The sequence below is a fragment of the Panthera onca genome, chromosome C1, assembly GCF_046562875.1.
Source record: "Panthera onca isolate mPanOnc1 chromosome C1, mPanOnc1 haplotype 2, whole genome shotgun sequence".
Classification (NCBI taxonomy): domain Eukaryota; kingdom Metazoa; phylum Chordata; class Mammalia; order Carnivora; family Felidae; genus Panthera; species Panthera onca.
Window position 1 is genome coordinate 70,919,968 of NC_138346.1, and position 21,903 is coordinate 70,941,870.

At 37.4% G+C, this 21,903-nt stretch overlaps 1 protein-coding gene and 1 non-coding gene across 2 annotated transcripts in view; both read right to left on the minus strand.

The window, feature by feature from the left end:
* Nucleotides 1–4,162: 4,162 nt before the first annotated feature.
* PSMD14 (proteasome 26S subunit, non-ATPase 14) overlaps nucleotides 4,163–21,903 on the minus strand; it is a 94,557-nt gene continuing 76,816 nt past the window's right edge. Inside the window, exons 10-12 of the mRNA XM_078451205.2 lie at nucleotides 18,624–18,749; nucleotides 7,058–7,120; nucleotides 4,163–4,579 (exon numbers count right to left, since the gene is read on the minus strand). Of these exons, the coding sequence (XP_078307331.1) occupies nucleotides 4,481–4,579; nucleotides 7,058–7,120; nucleotides 18,624–18,749 (288 nt within the window). The 3' untranslated portion in view covers nucleotides 4,163–4,480. The remainder of the gene's footprint in view (nucleotides 4,580–7,057; nucleotides 7,121–18,623; nucleotides 18,750–21,903) is intronic.
* On the minus strand, nucleotides 20,888–20,988 carry LOC132674123 (small nucleolar RNA U13). The gene has a single exon (XR_009608433.1). It is a non-coding gene; the product is annotated as a small nucleolar RNA U13 (small nucleolar RNA).

Consider the following 21,903-nt stretch of genomic DNA (forward strand, 5'->3'; position numbering starts at 1 on the left):
ATAAATAAATAAATCACTGCCGCTGAGAGCCACAGCGATGAAAGTGAGGGGGAGGGGGAGAAGTGGGGGCGAAAAGCAGCCACTCACCCACCCATCCACCCACCTCGGGAAGGTTCGGTTTCTTCCTCGAGCACAGAAACAGTGACAATCTATGATCACCTTTTTAAGTTTTGAAATAATCATAAGCTGTCGGGCTGAAGTTCCTTAATGTATTTGCAGTGATGTTTACGAGGTCTTTACTAAATATTTTATCAGCGAGCTTGGTTGCAGATTATCTGAAGAGCATCTAACTGGGGGCAGGCGCCATGCACGCGCGTCCCACTGCACTTCCTTCTCTCTGAGGTACTGGCTTGGCGACAAGGTTCAAAAGCCTCGCCAGGAACAGAGAGGGCCGAGTCCTCGCGCAAATGGGTTCGCTGGAAGCGCTGATCTGGGGAGACAGAGTGGAAGTGGTGTCAACGCAGTGATCGATGCTGAAAACTGGTCGTGTGTGTGTGTGTGTGTGTGTGTGTGTGTGTGTGTGTGTGTGTGTGTGCAATGTTTATATAATCTGAAGGGGAGAGGGAAAAAAGAAACATGCCAGTAAGTTTAAAATGAGGAAGAACTTACGGAGGAATAGAGAAAATAACCAATTTAAAAGGATGTTGGCACGAATGAATAGCACGAGGCCCAAAGCGACCCTGGGATGTCGGAAGAAATCTCCCAGCACTGGCTCTCCAGAGGAACCCAGCCCTGCGCCCGGACCAGAGGGCCAAGAGCAGCAGCGGCTTTACCCGGCCCAAGTTCCTTCCCGTGGCCCGACACCCGCCAGCCTGCCCTCCTGAGGCTTTCCACGGGGCGCGGAGCCGCGCGGGAAGAAGGAGGAGGCGCGCGGCGGGAGCTGAGCTCGGCCCCGCGGGCTGGCGGACGGGCGGGCGGGCCCCGCGCCGAGCACCTCTAGGGCTGGCAGCCTGAGCGGCCATCCCCGAGCCCGGCGGCCCACCCGGCTCTGGTGCATTGTCTAACGTCCCCGAGCGGCCTGAGCGTAGGCTGCCCAGCTCCCCGGCGGCCCCGAGGGGGAGCCGCCGCCCGGGAGACGCAGGGGAGCGTGGGGAGAGCCGCGCGTGGCGCGGACGCCGGGGGCGCACACTCTTCCAGTGCCGGAGGCACGGCCCCGGCACCTCCGACCCGTGCAGCCGAAGTCTTCGAGAAGAGCGTCAGCCCTCCTCGGGCCTCGGCTCTTCCCTGATGGAGAGCGGCGCTGAGGACACTGGGTGGGTCCCGGGCTTGGGCAGAGAGGGGTTAACCAGACCGACTTCCGCCTAGGCGGGCGCGATTTTAGAGCGCTGCCTCGGTGGGCCGAGCGGTCAGCGCGGAGCCCAGCCCGAGCCCCCGAGGCGGGCTGGGCGCCTTGGCTGCAGAGGGCACCAGCTGTGGCCTCCAGCAGGGCGCCGCGAGCAAGGCCCAGGGCGGACGGCCCTGGGCTGGACAAGTTGATGACCAGATGTCCCAGACTCAAGCCGAGACAGCTTTCTGATAGAAAAATACAGCCAGACCCATTTTTTTTTTTTTTTTTTTTTCCCTTTCGGAAGCAAATCTCAGCTCCTGGCCATGAAGCTTCATAAACAAGCAGGGCCTTGGTGTTGAGGCATCGGGTTGCGGGGGAGGAGACAGTGGCTATGACACTTTTTGACACTTGGTTTTTCTGTCCTTCCCTTTACCTTCCACCACCATTTCTCCCCGAGGTTTTTGCCCAATTTTGGTTACTCTGGTTTTTCTCATTTCTTCGATCATTAACTTCTTTGTTCCTGAGCGCCTCTCTGTCCACTGCTTCCAAGATTACCCCCCTCCTTTTTCAGTGGGGTACAAAGCCTTAAGTATGTAGCAAAAAGGCGAGACTGCACCTGGGCTCCTTTCGAGGCTCATTCCTTTTGGGCTCATTCCCGGCACCCTGACTTGGCTTTTTCTTTTTTAAAGAATGGAGAATGATGAAATGTTAAAGTATAGAAGAGGGATAGAAAAGGGATAAATTCCTCAGTTTTTTTAAGGAACTGGAATAGGAGATTAATGTGCATTCTGACTTTATCAGTACTAAATTCAGTGATTCCTCACTACAGGCTATGCCTTGAACTTACATATGTTCAAAAAGGAAAACTCTAGACTTTCTTCAAAATCAGCACACCTGCTCTTGAGCCATACTTGTGTGCACCAAGTATGTGCAGACTTGAAAGTGCATACGAACCATGCCAGGATTCTTGATTCAGGTCTGTATATATAATGTATATTCTGTATATATAATGAGCTCCCAGAAGACCCAGGGGCTCCTGGTCCAGGAAAATCACTGAATTGTTGAGGCTGGAGCTTCCAATGTCCCCATGTCAGTCTGAGAGGAAAACAGGGACAGCTCAATGCTAGAGGCAAGCAGTTTGGGTTCTTGTGCTGCTTTAACACTGCATAATAGATGGGTAAAGATGCTCACATAAGCACACACACACACACACACCTTATTGAGCCTGTGATTAAATAAGTCATTTCAATGCCTAACTGGACCTGAGCCACCAGGCTGCTGCTGAAATAGCTGCACATTCCAGGACAAAAGTGTTCATTGAGACTCAGGGCATCCTCATTTCAATCCATTTCAAATCTCAAAAGAAAATGCAGGGTTTTGCTAGGAGGGATCTGATAAGGTTTTGAAATTGGGAATGTCTCTAACATGAACCAAGTAGGAGAAAGTGGTACTGGCCGTGGGAAGTCCAAGGTGAGGTGATCAAATGAGAGCAAAAGGCAGGCACTGTGTAAACCTTCTCAGGAGACATTTTCAGGAGAGTAAAATGAAAAACAAACAAAAAACTATTTTCAAATGGAATGTTGAGAATAGCCCTTGAATTATTGAGGCCTTCTTCTAGGGGCATACATACTGTATGAAAAAAAAAATCCTGACTAGCTCTAATGAACAGTATCTGCGAAACAAATCATAGATAGAACCCTATTTATGTAAAGGGAAAAACCATGTATCCAAAAAGTCTGCACACAAGATTAAATTAGGCAAAAGGAAAACTTCTGCTAACTTCCACTTATATTTTAATTGTAAATGGTTAGCTGTTGTAATTTCAACAATTAAATTATTAATACATGTTACATGTCCTACATAAAACATACTATATGTAAAAGAAAAAGCCACAGGACAAGCAAATGCTCAGAATACCTCTTATTCCACCAAAAAAGTCTATGAAACACAGTGGGAATTTAAGCCATTTCTACTTTTAGTTTCTGGTAACTGTTCATTAGGCAACCAATAAGAGCCTAGAATTGTTCAAGTAGGACAGTAATGTGGTGTACCACGTCATTCCTACCACTTCTAGTAGAGGTTAAGTCTAAATTCCAAGCCCCCAAGTAAAACCCTCTTTTTAATGAAGCCTCAGAAACAAACATTTTTACCATATTTTCACAAAGGGTACAGACAAGAATGAAATCTGTCTCCATATGTTTTCCCATACTCTTTGGTGTACCCAGTATGGTGCTGTGCCATGAGGATTAATGGGGCAGTTATTTATGTAAATTAGGTTAGAAACAGGTTGAGGGGTAAGGTCATCTATAAAACCTGCCATTAGTCAAATTTTTGTCTTTATCAGAAAACTGAGTATTTTTAATTCGGAAAAGATGAGAGAAAGCAGAATTATTTATGTGTTCATATTAAACTCACGTTATGGTGACTTTTCTCATTTTGCTTTCAAGATTATATACCTTCTATTGCTGTCTTAGCTAAAAGTCTAATGGGAGTCGCAGCCGGCCACTCCCAGATAATCTCAACACTGTTGGTAGAATGTACTCTTTAAGAAAATGAAAAAGTCTAAATTAACACTGTCACCTTTTTCTTCTTAAATGTACTCCTCTGGAACCCTGAAAAGTATAATACATTAAGAAACTGAATATACAATATTAATTTGTGACAGATACTTCAAATAAAATATGTCAACATTTTTTTCTGGGTTACTCACTAATGGGGCAGCAACTCCTTAATGGCAATCATTTTACATTTGTCAAGTTTTGTTATCACATTGATGTTTTATGTATTATAAGATCTTAAATTGCAAAGAGAAACATATCTTTGTGTGAGATTTCTAGAGCACTGTCAAATGTTACTCTGTCAATTCCACCCAGTGCCAAAAAACCTCAGGAGACATAGATTGTAAATGTATTTTATTTTGTAAGCAACAATCAAAATATATTTGTGTTACTGTTTTCTTCAAATATTAAATGGGATCTTAACAAAATTTGTCCACTTTGATGTATTCTTATACAACTTTGGAATCTGCAAAGACCCTGACTAAAGAAACAGAAGTAATTGCACAACTGAGACTGAAGGTGTTACAGTGCTGCAAATGATGCCAGATGTCTTACATTGAACCAAACACACCTTCAGAGGTCCCTTGATTTTGAGCATTAGGAACAATAGAGGAATATACGCTGAAAAGTATCACTAATAGCCTTTTGCATTGTTTTATTTAAATACGACAGTATCCAACATAGCTGCTAAACACTGGACGATATTTGAAGTCATAAGTACATCCACATGTTCCTCCAAATGACGTTTGGGGTCCTAAATAAAAAAAAAATGGGGAAAGAAAAAGAAAAAAGAACGATGTTACTGATAGAACAGTTACTTAAAGTAGCTGATGAAACTGGTAAAGAAAGCCAAATCTAAATTTATATATATATGTACAATTTAACTTTCCTAATATATCGCTACATTCTTAGGATTTCTAAATTAATTAAAAAATTAAGTACCTGATAAAATAATAAAATTTACCACGAAAGACTGATTTACACAATCAATGCTATGACTCTGTACCAGAAATTACAAAGAGTAACAAGGAATTCTATAAAGCTGCAGCATCTGATTTTTTAAAAACCAAAGTTTAAGCATTTATATGTGTGCATAAGCCCAAGTATGTGTGCGTATTTTGTGTCTTTCATATTTATTGACCGAGTGGGCTCTTTACTCAAAGCAGACATACCAATAGGTAAGAGTTGAATGTGAATTCTCATTACTTCCTCTGTAATTTTAATTTAAATTTAATTCATGTATAATTTTTAGTATTTCAGGAAAGGTGCTTTAAATGATTCAGGAAATATTCTTGGATCAAAAGTCAATGTTAGTTTAAACATTTAAATACAATTTGGATCAATTCTACATTGTTAAGAATATATATTTTATACACTTATTTTGAAAAAAAAACTATCATAGTAAAGTATATAGGTATAGTCTTTTAACTGAAACCTAATTAAATCCATATATAAAATGTCTTAGTTAAAAATGAGGCTTAAAATAACATTATAATAAATGAAGTCAAATTAAAATGCTTAATTTATATTCATGTCTAAGGCTGAGCTGAATGAAATCTATCAGCTAAATATGAAAGCTTTAAAATAATATATATGTGTGTGTGTGTATATACATATATATATATTGCACACATTAAAAAAACTCTCAATTAAAGCATTATTTTCGTTTGGGTATTGCTAAAATACCCAAGACTCCTAACTTTAAACAAATGTTCATCACTGGAATTATTTCTTGGCTGTTCTTTCCTAAATTACAATTTCAATATATGCTTGATTTCCTTAAACAACCCAGGGATGCAACATGATACAAATAATTTTAAGTAACTAGACCACATATTAAATTTTCTTTATTTCAGAAATACACCTTAGGACATTTTAGTGAAAGTGACTTTTTGAAAGCCCGGGAGGAGAAAAAGATAGTGATCTGATTCCATTCTAGACAGGTTTGCTTTTGCCATGCGATAGGTTAAACCAGTGAAATACTGTATTTTGAAAAATGATTCTGATCATTATTCAACTTTGCCCATTACATATTTTTCAGCTTTGCCTTTAATTTAGACCTTTTACTTGTTGCTAACTGTTACCACAATCTACATCGTAGCTTCAGATTCATTTAGTCAAAAAATCCTAAATTCTCTAAAGTGTAAGGCTCCAAGCTGGTGATCTAATAATAAATATGAGACTACAATAAATAGTGGGAAAAGACAACGAGAGTAACTGTATCACACAGGATGCGAGATTAAGATGAACTATACTTCATTTTGTTTTGGGAGAGTTCTTGTTGTTTTTAAATTATAATATTCAGACTGCAGTTGAGATTTAATTTCCCTGATTATGATATTTAAGTCAGACCTTTGCCCCTCCTGCTTTGTTGGAGTAACTGGTTTTGTAGTGAATTGGTAACACACTTCCCTCAGTTATCTACATTACTTCTTGTGGCAGCTGGGTGATTCTTAGAGATTTCCCATCCAAGAATGGTCCTGGCCCAAACCTACATAGCTTGTGAGATGTGATGGGATCAGAGCATATGGTAGGATGGCTGAAAGCAAAGACAGCTTAGTGTCTTGCATCTGAAATATCAAGATTCTGCCAACATCAGCAATATGATAACCATGTTCCATGAAATGAAAAAAAATGTAATCAACATTCTTTAAAAAACAGTTTAATTAATCTGTAGATTCTTTTAATTGGTTGGTGTGTTCCCCCAACCCTCAGAAACTAGGAACTAAAATATAGATTTCATCTTGGAAAAGTGAAAGAGCAAATACTTAAAACCCTTCTTCACTCACTATACTCCAATGGGGCTCTAAGCCTTCTCAGGAACATTACCTACATATTGAAGCCTAGAAATTGACAAACTGTATCACTTAAAAAACGGTTACATATGAAATAAATCTACCATTCTATTATTCACTGATGATGTTATTTCCAGTAAAAATAATACTTGAAAAATTAATATAACTCAGGACCTAAGTTTCCTAATTTATTTCTAGTAAATTATTTTCACTAAAGATAGTATCTCACAGGTATATTTGTGACTTCACTATATATGGCAAAGAGAATTTGACATCAAGTAATTCAGTGACCTTTAAAATTAGCATCGTATTTACATGACAGAAGAAAAATGTAGAGTGAACAGACAGGAAAAAAAATCATGCAGGCCCTAAAACAGTTTTAACTCTACAAGAGCATGTTATTATGCGACTGCATAACCTATTACGGTATACCTCACCTGCTTGCCAACATTCTTTATTGCCAGCTGTTCAGGTGTCATCTTATCTTCTTCTTCTACAGCCTGTGAACGAAACACAAAGGACAGAGTTTCAAATTCTAAATTTACTTTTCCCACTGTAGAATATTCAAAGACAATGGTGACCATAATTTTCATTCACAGAATCTTTGATTCAAGTGACTTATTAAACAAAAACGTGATTTTGCTACTCTTTAGAATAACCTTCAATTGTAGTAAAAACGACCATCATTTTGAAAACAGACTTAAGAAATATGTAAAAGACACTGAATATGTTAAACTGGACCACCAAATGATAGTATTAACTCTCTGGAAGCTGTTACAGAATTCTTTGAGGGATGGCTAAACCAGAGGACAGAAGCCCCCGAGGCAGCTGTTTATGGCACCATGATGGCTAACTAGTCCTATTCTGTCTTCTTTCCCTTTTCCTACTCCCGTCACACCTCTGCCCCAACTTCCCATTTCTTTGCCTCCTTTTTCTTGTCAACTGAATCTTTATATACCCAGTATCTATTTAACTACCAGTATCTCTTCAGATCAAAGGAGCTGCTGGCTTTTTTTAAATGTTTATTTATTTATTTATTTTTGAGAGAGAGACAGAGAGAGAGAGAGAGAGAGAGAGAGTCAGAGAGAGAGGAGACACAGAACGTGAGAGAAAGAGGGGCAGAGAGAGAGGAAGACACAGAATCCGAAGCAGGCTCCAGGCTCTGAGCTGTCAGCACAGAGCCCGATGTGGGGCTTGAACTCATGAACGGTGAGATCATGACCTGAACTGAAGTCGGATGCTCAACTGACTGAGTCATCCAGACGCCCCAAGGAGCTGCTCACTTTTGATCCACTTAACAAATCATAAGTTTTCTCCCTTCACAACTCTACACATTTAAAATCTCTAAAAGTAGTACATGTATTCAGAAAAAAAATCTCACTTCTCCATGACTGATCTTTAGTAATCATGAAGAAACAGAGTAATGTGAAGTTTTCAGCATGAAAAACGTACTTGAATTAAAATCCAAATCAAGTAAAAATGAAATCAACCAAAATATACATAAACCATTTTCTAGTATTATCAGTTAGCTACAGACACTTAGGTGCATGACCACAAATTTTCTAGCAAGTAATTATGAAAAATTACAGAATTCAGATTAGCTACCATCACTGTCACCCTCTCTCAACAATAGCACCACCATAAAACCTCTTTATTGAGAAGGAACCTCCTTAAGAGTTTGGGTATGTTTCTGTCTGAAGCCAGGACTCTATATCAGGTGAACTCCTTGTCTTTAGTGCCTGATAAACGGAAAACAAAGAAAACTGAAGGGTCGCCAACCTTAAGAAATAACACCACAGCACTTACCACAAAGATGGTTACAAAAGAGGGTGAGATGGTGGGGGTAGAAAGCAGGAAACCAAAATCCCAGTGAGGGTTAGATTTGGATACTCTAAACTTAATAATCTTGCAGCTGCCAAATTTCTTCATGTGTGAACAATGAACATGTAGGAAATGCAATCATCAGACATTTCCCATAAACTGGGAAGTTTGGCTGCATTTCACACCTTCTTAATAGTTTTGTAAACAGAGAACTTGAAAATGAGCAAAGATGGCAAGTGTCTAATTTTATAAATGGACAAACTATCTAGAGAATTTTCCCCAGTAGAACCTGCCTAAAGAGAAAAGATGGTGAATAAGTACTGTATCTAGTGATTATTAGAGGATACTTATTTACAACACATTATCAAGAAAATACATTTATGACTCATAAAACTGAAAGAAGGAAAAATAAAAGTTAATAACACTCCAAATCTAGAATTCCCTAGATAGAGAGTATGTTCATTTTCAGAGTCAGATGTCACTCCTATTATTCTCAGCTAGTTAAAAAAGTATTACCTAAGTGGGAAATTGCTTCCCCGCTATCCCAATGATTTACATATATAGAAACAAAGACAACACATAAAAAAGTTTCTTTTCCTCAATTACTTTGACAAATCCTGACACTATACCTTACCTACTTGAAAACATTATTGATGAATGGAACAATTCACTTAAGTTGTATTCTGCATTCATTCAGTGTTAGCTGCTCCATGCACATGTCGAAAACAGTACAGTATTGGAAGGAGGTAAGAGTTTTGGAATTTGGCTCAAAATACCAGTCAATGTACAAAATAGTTATTACAAAGTATTATGGAGTATCACAAATATCAAAGATGGCGGGTACGCAAAGATGAAAGTCAAAAAGCATTTTTTCACTTTTTCTCTTCACTGGTCCTTTTCTAAAAAGGTTAAACAGAACATAAAAAGTTCTAACTTAATTTTTAAAATCTTTTACATCATTTAACCACTTTACCAATTAGTTTTTCCATTTCCAATAATTAAAAGAGAGAGTTCACAAACTCTTTGAGAAGTGCAGATGGTAAAAAGTACTCCCAGCCATAGATGCCATCTGGAAAATGAGGAGCAGCTGTAGATTTAGGCATATACTAAGGTTGCAAACCCCCATGACAAAGAATAAGCACATCTCTTTCATTCTAAGATACACCAGATCAGACCAGATCATCACATCAAAACCTTGAATGTTTTCTCCACTTACCTAAGTTACCTAGATCTCTTCTGCCATCTGGGCATGACCAGTTTGTCTTCATTCATAGTTCTAATCTGGCTAGTCACCAGGAAAAATTAAGAAATGGTAGCAGCAGAAACAAATGAAATTCAGGCACAGGCAGTGTCCTCACTAGGGGAACTTCTGTGTTTATGGCAACTTCTGTGATTTGGCATCAAATTTTGCTTTTGCATTCATGCTCTTCGGTTTACTCAACCAACAAAAAAGCACTGAAAATGTTTGTGGCTATTCACACTAGAAACGTTTTTAACAGTTTATCAACAAAGACCCCCAGATGGCTATCCCATCATGCACGGTCTGCACAGTTCTAAGAAATTCCTAGAATTTGGTCTGTTATGTTATCATAATCCCCTCAGACGTACCCCCATGTTAAACAGGCTTTTACTAAACCCATTAACTTCATTCTCCTTTTTCTGGTAATGGTCAAATTTCTTAAATGGAAAACAGGTATCTCAGATTCTACCATTTTATTTACCCTTTAAAAAATATGGACTGGATCTTTTGCACTTCATTTACACTCTTAAGGATCTCCATCAGGTAAAATCCAATGAACTCAGTTTTCTTGAACTTTCTGAATGCCTTAAAGAGCTTCTTCAATCGCTATTTTCTCTTCTAACCCTTTAACCTCTGTGTTTTTATAACACCATGTCTCCTATTCCACTCCATACTTCTCTGGTCCTTGGGCTTCTTTTCTTCCCTTTGAAATACTAACTTTCTTTACTCTATAACATGCCCTGATCCCATTTAATAAGCACGTGCTTTCTAAAATCACATAGATGGTAATTTTTTTCACCATCAATCTCTGCATAACTGCTAGTGAATTTCAAGGTATTGTCTTTTCCTTCTTTCTTGATTTTATGTGAAGTTAATGTATTGACTATATAACTGAAAATCACATTACTGGGTTAAGGGTAAAGAACAAGTTTAAAGAAATGGCTTTTATAAAGCATACTTGAGAAAGCAAAATTAGCACACATGAAACAATTAGAAATTTGAGACAGGAGAAGAGGTGTGAGTTTGGAGAACATAAAATTGGTTTTCCTACAACTATCAGTAATTACATATTACCAGACACTTGCTTTTACAAATACTGATTTACTGACTCTTTAAAACATCCCAGTGAAGTAAGTTAATATACATTTTATATGTAAAGGAATTAGGCACTATCTCCTTGGGAGAACCATATGTTAATTCCAGCAATACTCCTATTATATAAAAAAAAAAAATGTATTTCTAACTCTCCTTTTGAAATAGCTTGTAACACTTTAGGTACATTCTATGCATGTCCTCGACAGCAGAATTTTCATTTACATATTCAATAATCACTACTAAGTACTCCCTCTGAATAAGATAGTTCTCTCTTCAAGGAGCTCACATTTGGGCTTTACTTGCCTGGAAATCTCAAACTGCAATGCAGTATGAAATATACAAAAATGGAATGTGCACAAAGAACAATGGGGCCACATATAGAATATAGCCAATAAGCAATGCAACTGTGACTTCAACAGTACTATCTATCTCCAAAGACCTTGAAGCAATATTCATGACAATTCAGGAAATAATTACTTTATAATGACATATCCTGGATAGTAATAAAGCCACACCCATGATTTAATAAGCAGCCTGAACAGCATAAATTCTAAAAATCTTACAGGAAATCCAATTTAAAAGTGTAACTACATGAAATAGGGATATACAATAAACATCATAGGTGTATGCGTATACACCCATAACAGAAATAATATAGTTCAGCTTGTTGAAAAATTTCTATGACAGAATCTACTAGATGCCTACCCAACATGTATCCTCCCTTTCTTCTTTTGTAATACCACCCTAATTTCCTTAAAGACAGTGCTGCTCCCAGGTAAAAGACCACACTATATATATAGCCTTTCTCAAAGTAAAATGTGTCCACTTGAGTTCTACCAACGAGACTATAATCAGAAGTGCTGTTGGGTAGGGTTTACGAAAAGGACTGTGAAACGGAGCAGATTTAGCTGGGGCGCATCCCTCCCTTTTGCCCCTCCTTTTTAACCAGTTACTGGGAACTCAGATGGGATGGCTAAAGCTCTAGCAATCACCCTGAATCATGAGGATATCTAAAGGATGGAGGCCAATATGAGGAAAGTGGAGCAAAATATAGAAGGAATCTGGGTTCATGAAGACTTCAAAGTGTCATACTGGCCTTGACTTGCAAGACACCTACCTTTCTTTCTTTTTCTTTTTCTTTTTTATTAAGAGACCTACATTTCTATCTTGTTGAAACCATTGCTACTTTGAGCTAACACAATCTTAGATATAAGCAACATCTGGTTAATGCAAAAACTGAAAATAATTCAGGATTTACAGGAAGTATATCATTCCTCTACTTTCCACCTTTGAGGTGACACTGTTCATAACATAATTATATGTTGAGATAAATGTGAAATAGGTATCTTTGAAAAAGAAAAGGAAGGTAACATAGTAGGAACTTTTCAAATTGTTACACAATTCAATTTCTACACATAATAGCAGGTTGTAAATTCTTCTGTAAGTCGGTACTTGTAGAATTTATTCTTCAAAATAAACCTTAAAAGAGAACATGTTACTTTTAAGAGATATACACATTTATAATTGAAACATAGCCCCTTTGCAAAGTTCTGTAACTCTTTACTTACCCACTAGTGATGCATTTTCCCAAATCATTTCTTAAATTTGAAAATAAAATTTTTCTTTGACTACTTAATAAGGTTGAACTTGTCTTTTCATGTTTATATGCCATTTGTCTTCAGTGAGTTTTCCAGCTGTTTTGTCCAAAATTATTGTTTTTTAAAACTACGTTATAGGGATTCTTGTGGATACTATACATTTTTTGGATGCTAGTCTTTTCTGTGTTACCAGTATAAATATTTTCTCCCAGTCTGACTCCTAACAAGCAGTCAATAAATGTTAATTTATTATTTTTGTTGCAGATAAACCATACTGTCAAGTTATCAAAACTGTAAATTACCTCATTGATATTCTTACTAGCATTAAAGTAATCTTCCCTATAATAGTATATATTCCCTATATAGTAATTTTTCCTATAATCTAGAATCAATGATGATTTCTAGCTGGAACACTACATATAAATCAGGGCACGTTCTTCAAAGCCAGATCTAATTCGGCTGGAATTTAGTTTGTACGGGACCATCAACTTTTTCAAAGCTAAATTCTCTCCAAAGACTTCTTGCTACATGTGGCAAGCTTTACAATATTGACAACAATATTTACAATACTGAATCTTCCTATGTGAAAACAAAGGAATCTGTTTTATAAATGTTTTTAGTATTATTGAAATAAGCCATATACATTTAAACATGTATTTCTTATGGTAATTCTTTCTAAGTATTTTATAAGTTTGGATACTATGAACTGACTTGCCTATTACAGTTTTCACCTGGTTTCAGCTTATGTAATTGCATGGTTACCACATACATAATTCTCTATTTTAACAGTTCTGATGGTCTTCTAGTTTAGTCTCTTAGATTACTGTTTGATTGTAAACATATCCTATCATACTTAAATAATGATAATCTGTCTTGGTCTTCCCAATATTTATTTATTATTTTGTTTTTCTTATCTTATTGCACTAGCATAAACCAACATTTTCCCAGTTAAAATAGCTACTGTAGTAAACCAAATGTAATCATATAATTACATGTTTTATATCTAATCACATAAAAAATATACCTGAATTTTCTTTCAGGTTATAGAGTAGGTACTATTTCTACCTGAAAGGTAAAGTGTCAGATCTCAGAATTCACAGGGCTACATGTTTGAAAACAAGGTAAATTTTTATGTCTCTGTTATTTTTTTCTAAGTTTTATTTATTTAAGTGATCTCTACATCCAACGTGGGGCTCGAACTCATGACCCTGAGATCAAGAGTTTGATGCTCTACCATCTGAGCCAGCCAGGTTCCCCTCTTTATGCTACTTTTTTTTTTTTTTTTTGAGAGAGAGGGAGGGAAAGAGAGAGAGAGATTGTGTGGGTTTGTACAGGGGCGAGTGTCAGAGGGAGAGAGAGTGAATCTTAAGCAAGCTCTAGGCTCAGCAAGGAGCCCACTATAGGGCTCAATCCCACGCCCCTGAAATCATGACCTGAGCCAAAATCAAGAGTTAGACGCTCATCCGACTAAGCCACCCAAGCACCCCCTATTTTATTCTTAAAATGCTCCTTTTATAATTCACTTTTCACTTGCACATTCATTTACAAATATCCAATCAAATATTATCAATATTTTAAAACCTGATACATCTTAGCATGAATAAATTAGAGGAGATTTAGAATAACAGAGTGTGGTGGTTGTAGTTCAGTAATTAGAGAAATCAATGACTAGTAATCAAGCAGAATCTTTGTGTGGAATTCAGACTTGAAACAGAAAAGTTGGAACAAAGGAATTTAATTATTTTCTAATCTTCTTTCACTTTAGGAGCTAACTGGCACCTAACAGTAATTACCTTAGTTTAAAACACCAACCAATTAAAAAGAATACTATGAAGAATTGGTAGCATGGGCATTTCTTTTTATATTTTAAGTGTTACTAAAAACTCCACCACATTCTCTTTCAATCACAGAGGGAATTACATTCTCAAATTTGGACTCCTTCATATCACAGCTTACACATTGTTTTCATTTTATAACCAAACCTTACAAGTTTTTGAGTACTACAGAGATTTTTTAAAACTGTAAAATAGGAAAAACTTCTGTGGATGGGCAGCAGTAACCATAAATAGGTTATTTCCTGGCAGTGGTACCAATATGAATTTACTTAAAACTTGCAATGTTACAGAGAAATGAAAACCATTCCTACAGTCTGCTGAATAATATTACTTAAGTCACTAATGTATAAAAGGTTAACTGTTTTAAGTATGATAAACTATTTCTTTCTCTTTAATCTTCACAGCATGAAAAACATATACTAGAAAGATAAAAAAAAATTTCCCTATAATCTAGAATCAATGATGATTTCCAGCTGGAACACTACATATAAATCAGGGCATGCTCTTCAAAGCCAGACCTAATTCTGCTGGAATTTAGTTTGTATAGGCCCATCAACTTTTTTCAAAGTTAAATTCTCTCCAAAGACTTCTTGCTACATGCAGCAAATTTTATACACTCTCCCTTGGCTAGTATTTATTTGGTAGGTTAATGTAAAAAGAAAAATATTACTTTCTTTTTAAACTTTGAGAGAGAGCCTGTGAGCACATGAGCAAGACAGGGGCAGAGAGAGGGAGAGAGAATACCAACCAGGCTCCATGATGTCAGCACAGAGCCCAATGTGTGGCTCCATCTCAGAAACCGTGAGATCATGACCTAAGCTGAAATCAAGAGTCGGATGCTTAACCGACTGAGCCACCCAAGAGCCCTGAGAAATACTACTTTTTGGTGTGACAACCAAAAAAAAATTTTAGCTGTCTCCAAAATCTTAAGCTCTAGCTCCTATCATTAAATTTTAGTCCTGTATTTCTACCTGCTTGTTTAAAATACAACTCGGGGGCACCTGGGTGGCTCAGTCGGTTGAGCGTCCTACTTCAGCTCAGGTCACGATCTCGTGGTCCGTGAGTTCGAGCCCTGCGTCGGGCTCTGGGCTGATGGCTCAGAGCCTGGAGCCTGCTTCCGATTCTGTGTCTCCCTCTCTCTCTGCCCCTCCCCCATTCATGCTCTGTCTCTCTCTGTCTCAAAAATAAATAAAAACGTCAAAAAAAAATTTTTTTTTAAATACAACTCAATCTCCTTTCTCAATCCTTCTACTTCAAAATTGGAAAATTTTAATGGTACTAACATACTTTTAGTCACCTAGGTAGGAAACCCTGAATTCATCTCTGATTCCTCCTTCTTCTTTCACTCCATCTATCCAGGTGCCATGTTTTCTTTATTTGTCTGCTGATGCCTCTGTTCCCAATGCTACTCTGGTAAACCAAAATACCTAGTACTTTTGTTTGGGTGACAGCAAGCTCCTCCTGAACAGAACCTCCATGTCAAATCTCCTCTTCCGGCACAGCCCTTCTTCTACACTGTCATCAAATTACATTTCTAAAATTAGGTTCTGGGATATCATACTCCTACTCAAAAATAACTCTATCCTGGGGTACCTGGGTGGCTCAGCTGGTTAAACGTCAGACTTCAGCTCAGGTCATAATCTCATGGTTCATGAGTTCAAGCCCCATGTTGGGCTCTGTGATGACAGCTCAGAACCTGGAGCCTGCTTTGGATTCTGTCTCTCTCTTTCTCTCTGTCCCTCCCCCACTTGCCCTCTGTCTCTTTCTCTCTCTCAAATATAAACAAACATTAAAAAAATAAAAAAATAAAAAAAACCCAACAACTCTATCCTGGTATTCTAAATCCTGTTACTTGAATTCAGTAACTTCAAAAAACTCTTCCCCACTCACCCTCATATAGTATATACTCTAGCCAAACACAGTTTCCTAAAGGTGTCTTTGCCTTTCTGTCTCCTGGTCTTCGCCTGTGATGTTTATTTTGCCTAGGGTAACATTTCTCTGTATGTCCAAATCTTATTCATGCTTTAAGGTCTAGTTCAAATGCTGTATTCTCTAAGATAGCATCCTGGGTCTCCCACAACTGAAAGCAAGAGCCTCTGAATCTCTATAGGACTTCACTATATTCTCTATGGTAGTGTCCTCTAACTTCCAACTTGAATGAGTACACAAATCTCCTGGAAATCTTGATAAACTGTAGATTTTCATTCGGTAGGTCTGAGAGTCTATATTTCTAACATGATCCCAGGTGACACTGATACAGCTGGTTTGTGGACTATTTGAATACTGACGTGTTATGGAACACACCAATTTTAGTCTACAACTCTGATTATTTGTGAACTTTTTTTACTGCCTCTGTTTTCCTAAAAATTAAGGAAGGATCCCTGTTTTCCACTGCAACTTGTACAGGAGATATGCAACTGATATTTGTAAACAAAACCCTGCAAAACTTGTATGTTTTACAAATTACAGGTTTTCAATCCATTAATAGGTTGCAAGCTATATGTACGTGTATATAGTATGTATGTATATAACTGAAACAATAAAATTAAGTCAAATGAGAAAAAATGTATCACATGTAATAAGGGTAAATATTGTTTTATAAAACTTTTGTTGCAACTACATATACACACATATACATTTGCATGTACTTGGTTAAAAATGTAAAATCTGTTTTCTAATTTTTTTAATGTTCATATATTTTTGAGAGAGAGAGAGAAAGACAGAACATGAGCAGGGGAGGGGCAGAGACACAGGGAGACACAGAATCCAAAGCAGGCTCCAGGCTCTGAGCTGTCAGCACAGAGCCCGATGCAGGGGCTCAAACCCACGAACCATGAGATCATGACCTGAGCCAAAGTCGGACGCTTAACTAACTGAGCCACCCAGGTGCCCCCAAAATCTGTTTTTCATGTGAGTTTTAGTCAAGAAAGCTGTAAAATACATGTTATGGGTGGAATTATGTCCCCAAAAAAGATATGTTGAACCCTTAACCATGGTTAGAGATTAAAGTTGCCACAACCTAAGAAAACCTGGGACTGAAGAATGTGGAAAAGGAAAGGAAAGATATTCCCCTGGAGGCTTCAGAGGGAGCATGGCCCTGCCAATACCTTGATTTGGGACTTTTAGCCTCCATAATCATGAGGGAATGTATTTGTTTTAAGACACCCAGTTTATGGCAGTTTGTTATGGCAGTCCTTGGAAACTAATAGAACACAGAAGAAACATTTTATTTTATTTTTTAGTTTGTTTGTGTATGTGTGTGTATGCATGTTTGTATATACTGACTGACTAAATAATTGACAGAGAGGTAGGGGCAGAGAGAGAAGGAAAGAGAGAATCCCAAGCAGGTTCCACACTGTCAATGTGGGCCCAATGCGGGGCTCAAACTCACAAACTGTGAGATCATGACTTGAGCCAAAATCTAGAGTGGACGCTGAACTGACTGAGCCACCCAGGCACCCCCAGATATAGTTTAGTCACAGCTCAAGTATTTGCTTAATTTCAGAATTATAAAAAAATATAAATCTATGAACAAGAATATTATGGTCACATATATTTTAGTATACAATAAACATTTTCAGGAGATTCTACAAAATATAACTTTTAAACATACTCATATAAGTAATCTCCCCTATTCTTTTTTTTTAAGTTTACTTATACATTTTGAGAGAGAGAGAACACAGGGAAGGGGCTGAAAGGGAGAGACAGAATCCCAACCAGGCTCCACACAGTCAGTGCAGAGCATGACGCAGAGCTTGATCTCACGAACTATGAGATCATGACCAGAGTCAAAATAAAAAGTTGGATGCTTAAATGACAGAGCCACCCTGCTAGTTATTTTTCCTTACATCATCATCACTTATTTTCTTATAGCACTAATCCTAATACATTATATTGTGTTTCTTTGTGTTTTTCCTACCAGAAAATAAGTTCTGTGTGGACAAGTATTGCTTCTTACCATACCCCCCGTGCCTGGTGCATAGCAGGTTTTCAATAGACACTTATTAAATGGAAAAAAGAAAAGCTCATAAACTAAACTGTATGTAGAAGTATTAAATGCTGGTGTTATTATCCTACATCTACTTGTTTCCCATTCCCTCCCAAGAAAAAGCCCTTTGGATAATCAAAAAATTTCAAATGTAAAATCTAGCCAGCTGCCTGTTTTATTAAAGTTGTACTGAAACACGGCCTCACTCACTCCTTTACATACTGTCTGTGGCTACTTTTCTACTATGACAGCAGAGTTGAGTACCTACAACAGACTGGATGGCTTGCAAAGTCCAAAATATTTACTATTTGATCTATAAAATAGGCCACTCTATTTTTTAACTATGTATATATTTATACAATACTTGCCATCTAATCATATGTATTCTAAAGATTATAAGAAATAAATGCGGGAAGTAACCTTCACCTTATTGTAATTCTTGGCTAATTCCAACATCTCTTTTACCACTGATTCATTGTGTTTACAGTGTTCACTGTAGTCCTGAAGTGTCAAACCTTCCATCCAACTCTTCTTATGCAAATTTAGCAACATCTGAAAAATATAAAGAGTGATTATTTTCCTGTATTGAGGATACCTCTTCACTTGTCCTGAGAAACAACTTCACAAAATTTGGAATTAATGAATTTAAAATTTAATTTTATTAACTTAAATTCTAGTAAGAATTCTCCTAAATTTATATTAATATAACCTAAGGAGTATTCCAACCTCATGGCCTTTGTACTTGCTGTCCTTCTGTCACAAAGACTATTTTCCTTATCTTTGCATGGCTTACCTTTCTCATTTCCTTAAAAATAGATGGCTTTCCTCATCACATTATATAAAAAAGCCACCTCACACTATCTCAAACATCTTTCTTCCCTTATCATTATTTTTAGAACATTATCAACACTTGAAAATTTTATTATTGCATTTCTCGCTCACTAAAATATCAAAAGAGTAGAAACTTTCCCAGTAGATTTCAAGATCACCAGGATGTAGATTCTAGAACAATATCTAATCATAACAAACATTCAATAAACATCTGTTGAATGCATAAATGAATGAATGGATGGATGGATGGATGGATGAAACTGCTATGTTACACACAAGGTCTCTAATAGTTCATACAGTCCAGCTTTCAAATACCAACGTAAGGAGGTAAATGCCCCATTTACTGAATGACTTCATGTAAATCTTACTGCGCCTCAGTTTACATATTTATGAATTGGGGGCTTATATTAGATAATAAATTTCTTTTCAATTCTAATATTCCATCCATAATTTTTAAAATGAAAACTTCCTTACTGTCTAAATGAAAAGTCATAAAACTGGGCAGGAAAACACAGATTTATCCAGTGTGCAACCAAATCAGCAAACTAGGATCAGACTCTATTAGTGATCATGGAACTAAACACCTTAGTTCACGGTTTCTCAAACTGGACTCCTAGTTCTGAGTATGTAATTCCTGGAAGTTCCTAAATTTTCAAGTTTAGAGTATTTAAGACAGTTTTTCTTAGTCTTATTCTACAAATGTTCTTTAGTTGAACTTACAATTGAGTAACTTTTTAAAATGACTGCTAAAATCACTGTGAAAAAAATCTGGTTGCCATTAGAGCCAGTCTATTTTGTGAGATCCATGAGCTGTAATCTGAAGACGTAGCTAGAATAGTTTAGAAAAACAATTCTACTTGCTCAGAGACTTGCAGTTACATGTGGTACAAAGGTTTTCTTATGCTAGAGAAAAAGGTGCATGTCAAAAATCACCTATGAGACTTTGCCAGGCACAAAGCTCCAAATTCCTCCATTCCCATTCAAGGGCCCAGGGAGAGACAAGAGTTACCTGAAAAAAATCCTACACAACTAACTCCAATTTTTTTGACTGATTCCCATCTTCTCCACTGATAAGTGTTCTAGATAATATATCTTCAGGAAATTTTGGTGCAGCTGCAACTATATATATTATAAAGCTACCTATAATTAAGTGTGGAGGACTGGATTTTTCTACCACTTCCAAAGCAAAGTTTCCACAGAGCGTGAGGGTATCTCTACCATGCCTGAACAAGGATTCCACTGGGACCCCTGAGGAAGTTTAAAGTTAGTAATACAGGTTGGTGGGTAAGAGTAAAGGTAGGGCTTTTGTTACCATAAAAGCTCCTGAACTGAGCTATTAGGAGCATAAGCATAACATTAATTAACTTATGTAGGTATTTGCACATGTGTCCTTAATGCCAAGGATAGTGGCTAAATTTTGGGGGGTACCAAAAAAGGGGGAAAGCTGATGTAATTAGCTGGATATTTCTAACCAGTTGGGTGTCAGGTATCAGACTAAAAAAATATTCACATATATGAAATTTTCAGTTTGTATCTGACAGGTGCTCTTTTTCATGGCCAGTATCTATTCTGCAAAAATTAAAAATAGGTGTTGAAAATATACCCCAGGGTATCAACTAAATGTATCATGGCAGATGTAAACTTTGGGACACAGGCAAGCAGCTGCAAAAGAGCTCAATGGCTCTATGTCTCCCCTCAGCACAGCAAAGAACTGGCCCCTGCAGCCCCTCACTCATCACCATGCTCAAAGCACAAAGGACCTTTGGGTGAGTTTACTGGTAGCTTTGACCTTTTATTTATTTTTTATTATTTATTTATTTATTTATTTATTTATTTATTATTTATTATTTATTTGTTTACGTCAGACGGGTAATGTGCCAACGTCATAACAAGGTTTAAGGGTGGCACATGTCACACAACGGTGTGAACACCCAATCACGCTTAAGAACTACAAAAGGATATAGCTTTAACCTTTTAAAATATGTATTATAAAAATTAAAACAACAAAACAAAAGTCTCCTTTTAATGAAAGCCTTATACAGCACATCCTCCCCACAATATATGAATGAGATTAAAACTAGGGGTCATCTGGTTGAAAAGAGGCAGCATTGACAGATGAATGGATAAGAAAGGTGTGGTGTGTGTGTGTGTGTGTGTGTGTATACACACACACACACACACACACACATACATACACAATGGAATATTACTTGGCAATTAAAAAGAATGAAACCTTGCCATTTGCAACTATGTGGATGGAACCAGAGTATATTATGCTAAGCGAAATTAGTCAGGGAAAGACAAGTATCATATGACTTCACTCACATGTGGAATTTAAGATACAAAAGAGATGAACATAAGGGAAGGGAAGCAAAAATAATATACAAACAAGGAGGGGGACAAAACATAAGAGACCCGAATACAGAGAACAAACTGAGGGCTGCTGGAGGGGCTGTGGGTGGGAGGATAGGTAAGGGGTAAGGGGGGATGGGTAAATAGGTAGGGCATTAAGGAAGACACTTATTGGGATGAGCACTGGGTGTTATATATAAGGGATTCCATACTGGAATCTACTCCTGAAATCATTATTGCATTATATGCTAACTAACTAGGATGTAAATTAAAAAAGTCAAACAAATAAATAAAAGTAAAAAATAATTTTAAAAAAATGAAAGAGGGGGCACTATGAACAGCCCAATTTATCCCACTTCTCATCCACCTCATTGCTACAGGTGAATACCCTTCTAAGGTACCTTTGTGGGAAACAGTTTCAACCAGTTAAGAAACGTCTTGTTTACTACTGATTACTTGTCACATTTGGACCAGAGAGTCACATGGGAATCAAAATGTATTGGCTATCAATAGTACTTACTGC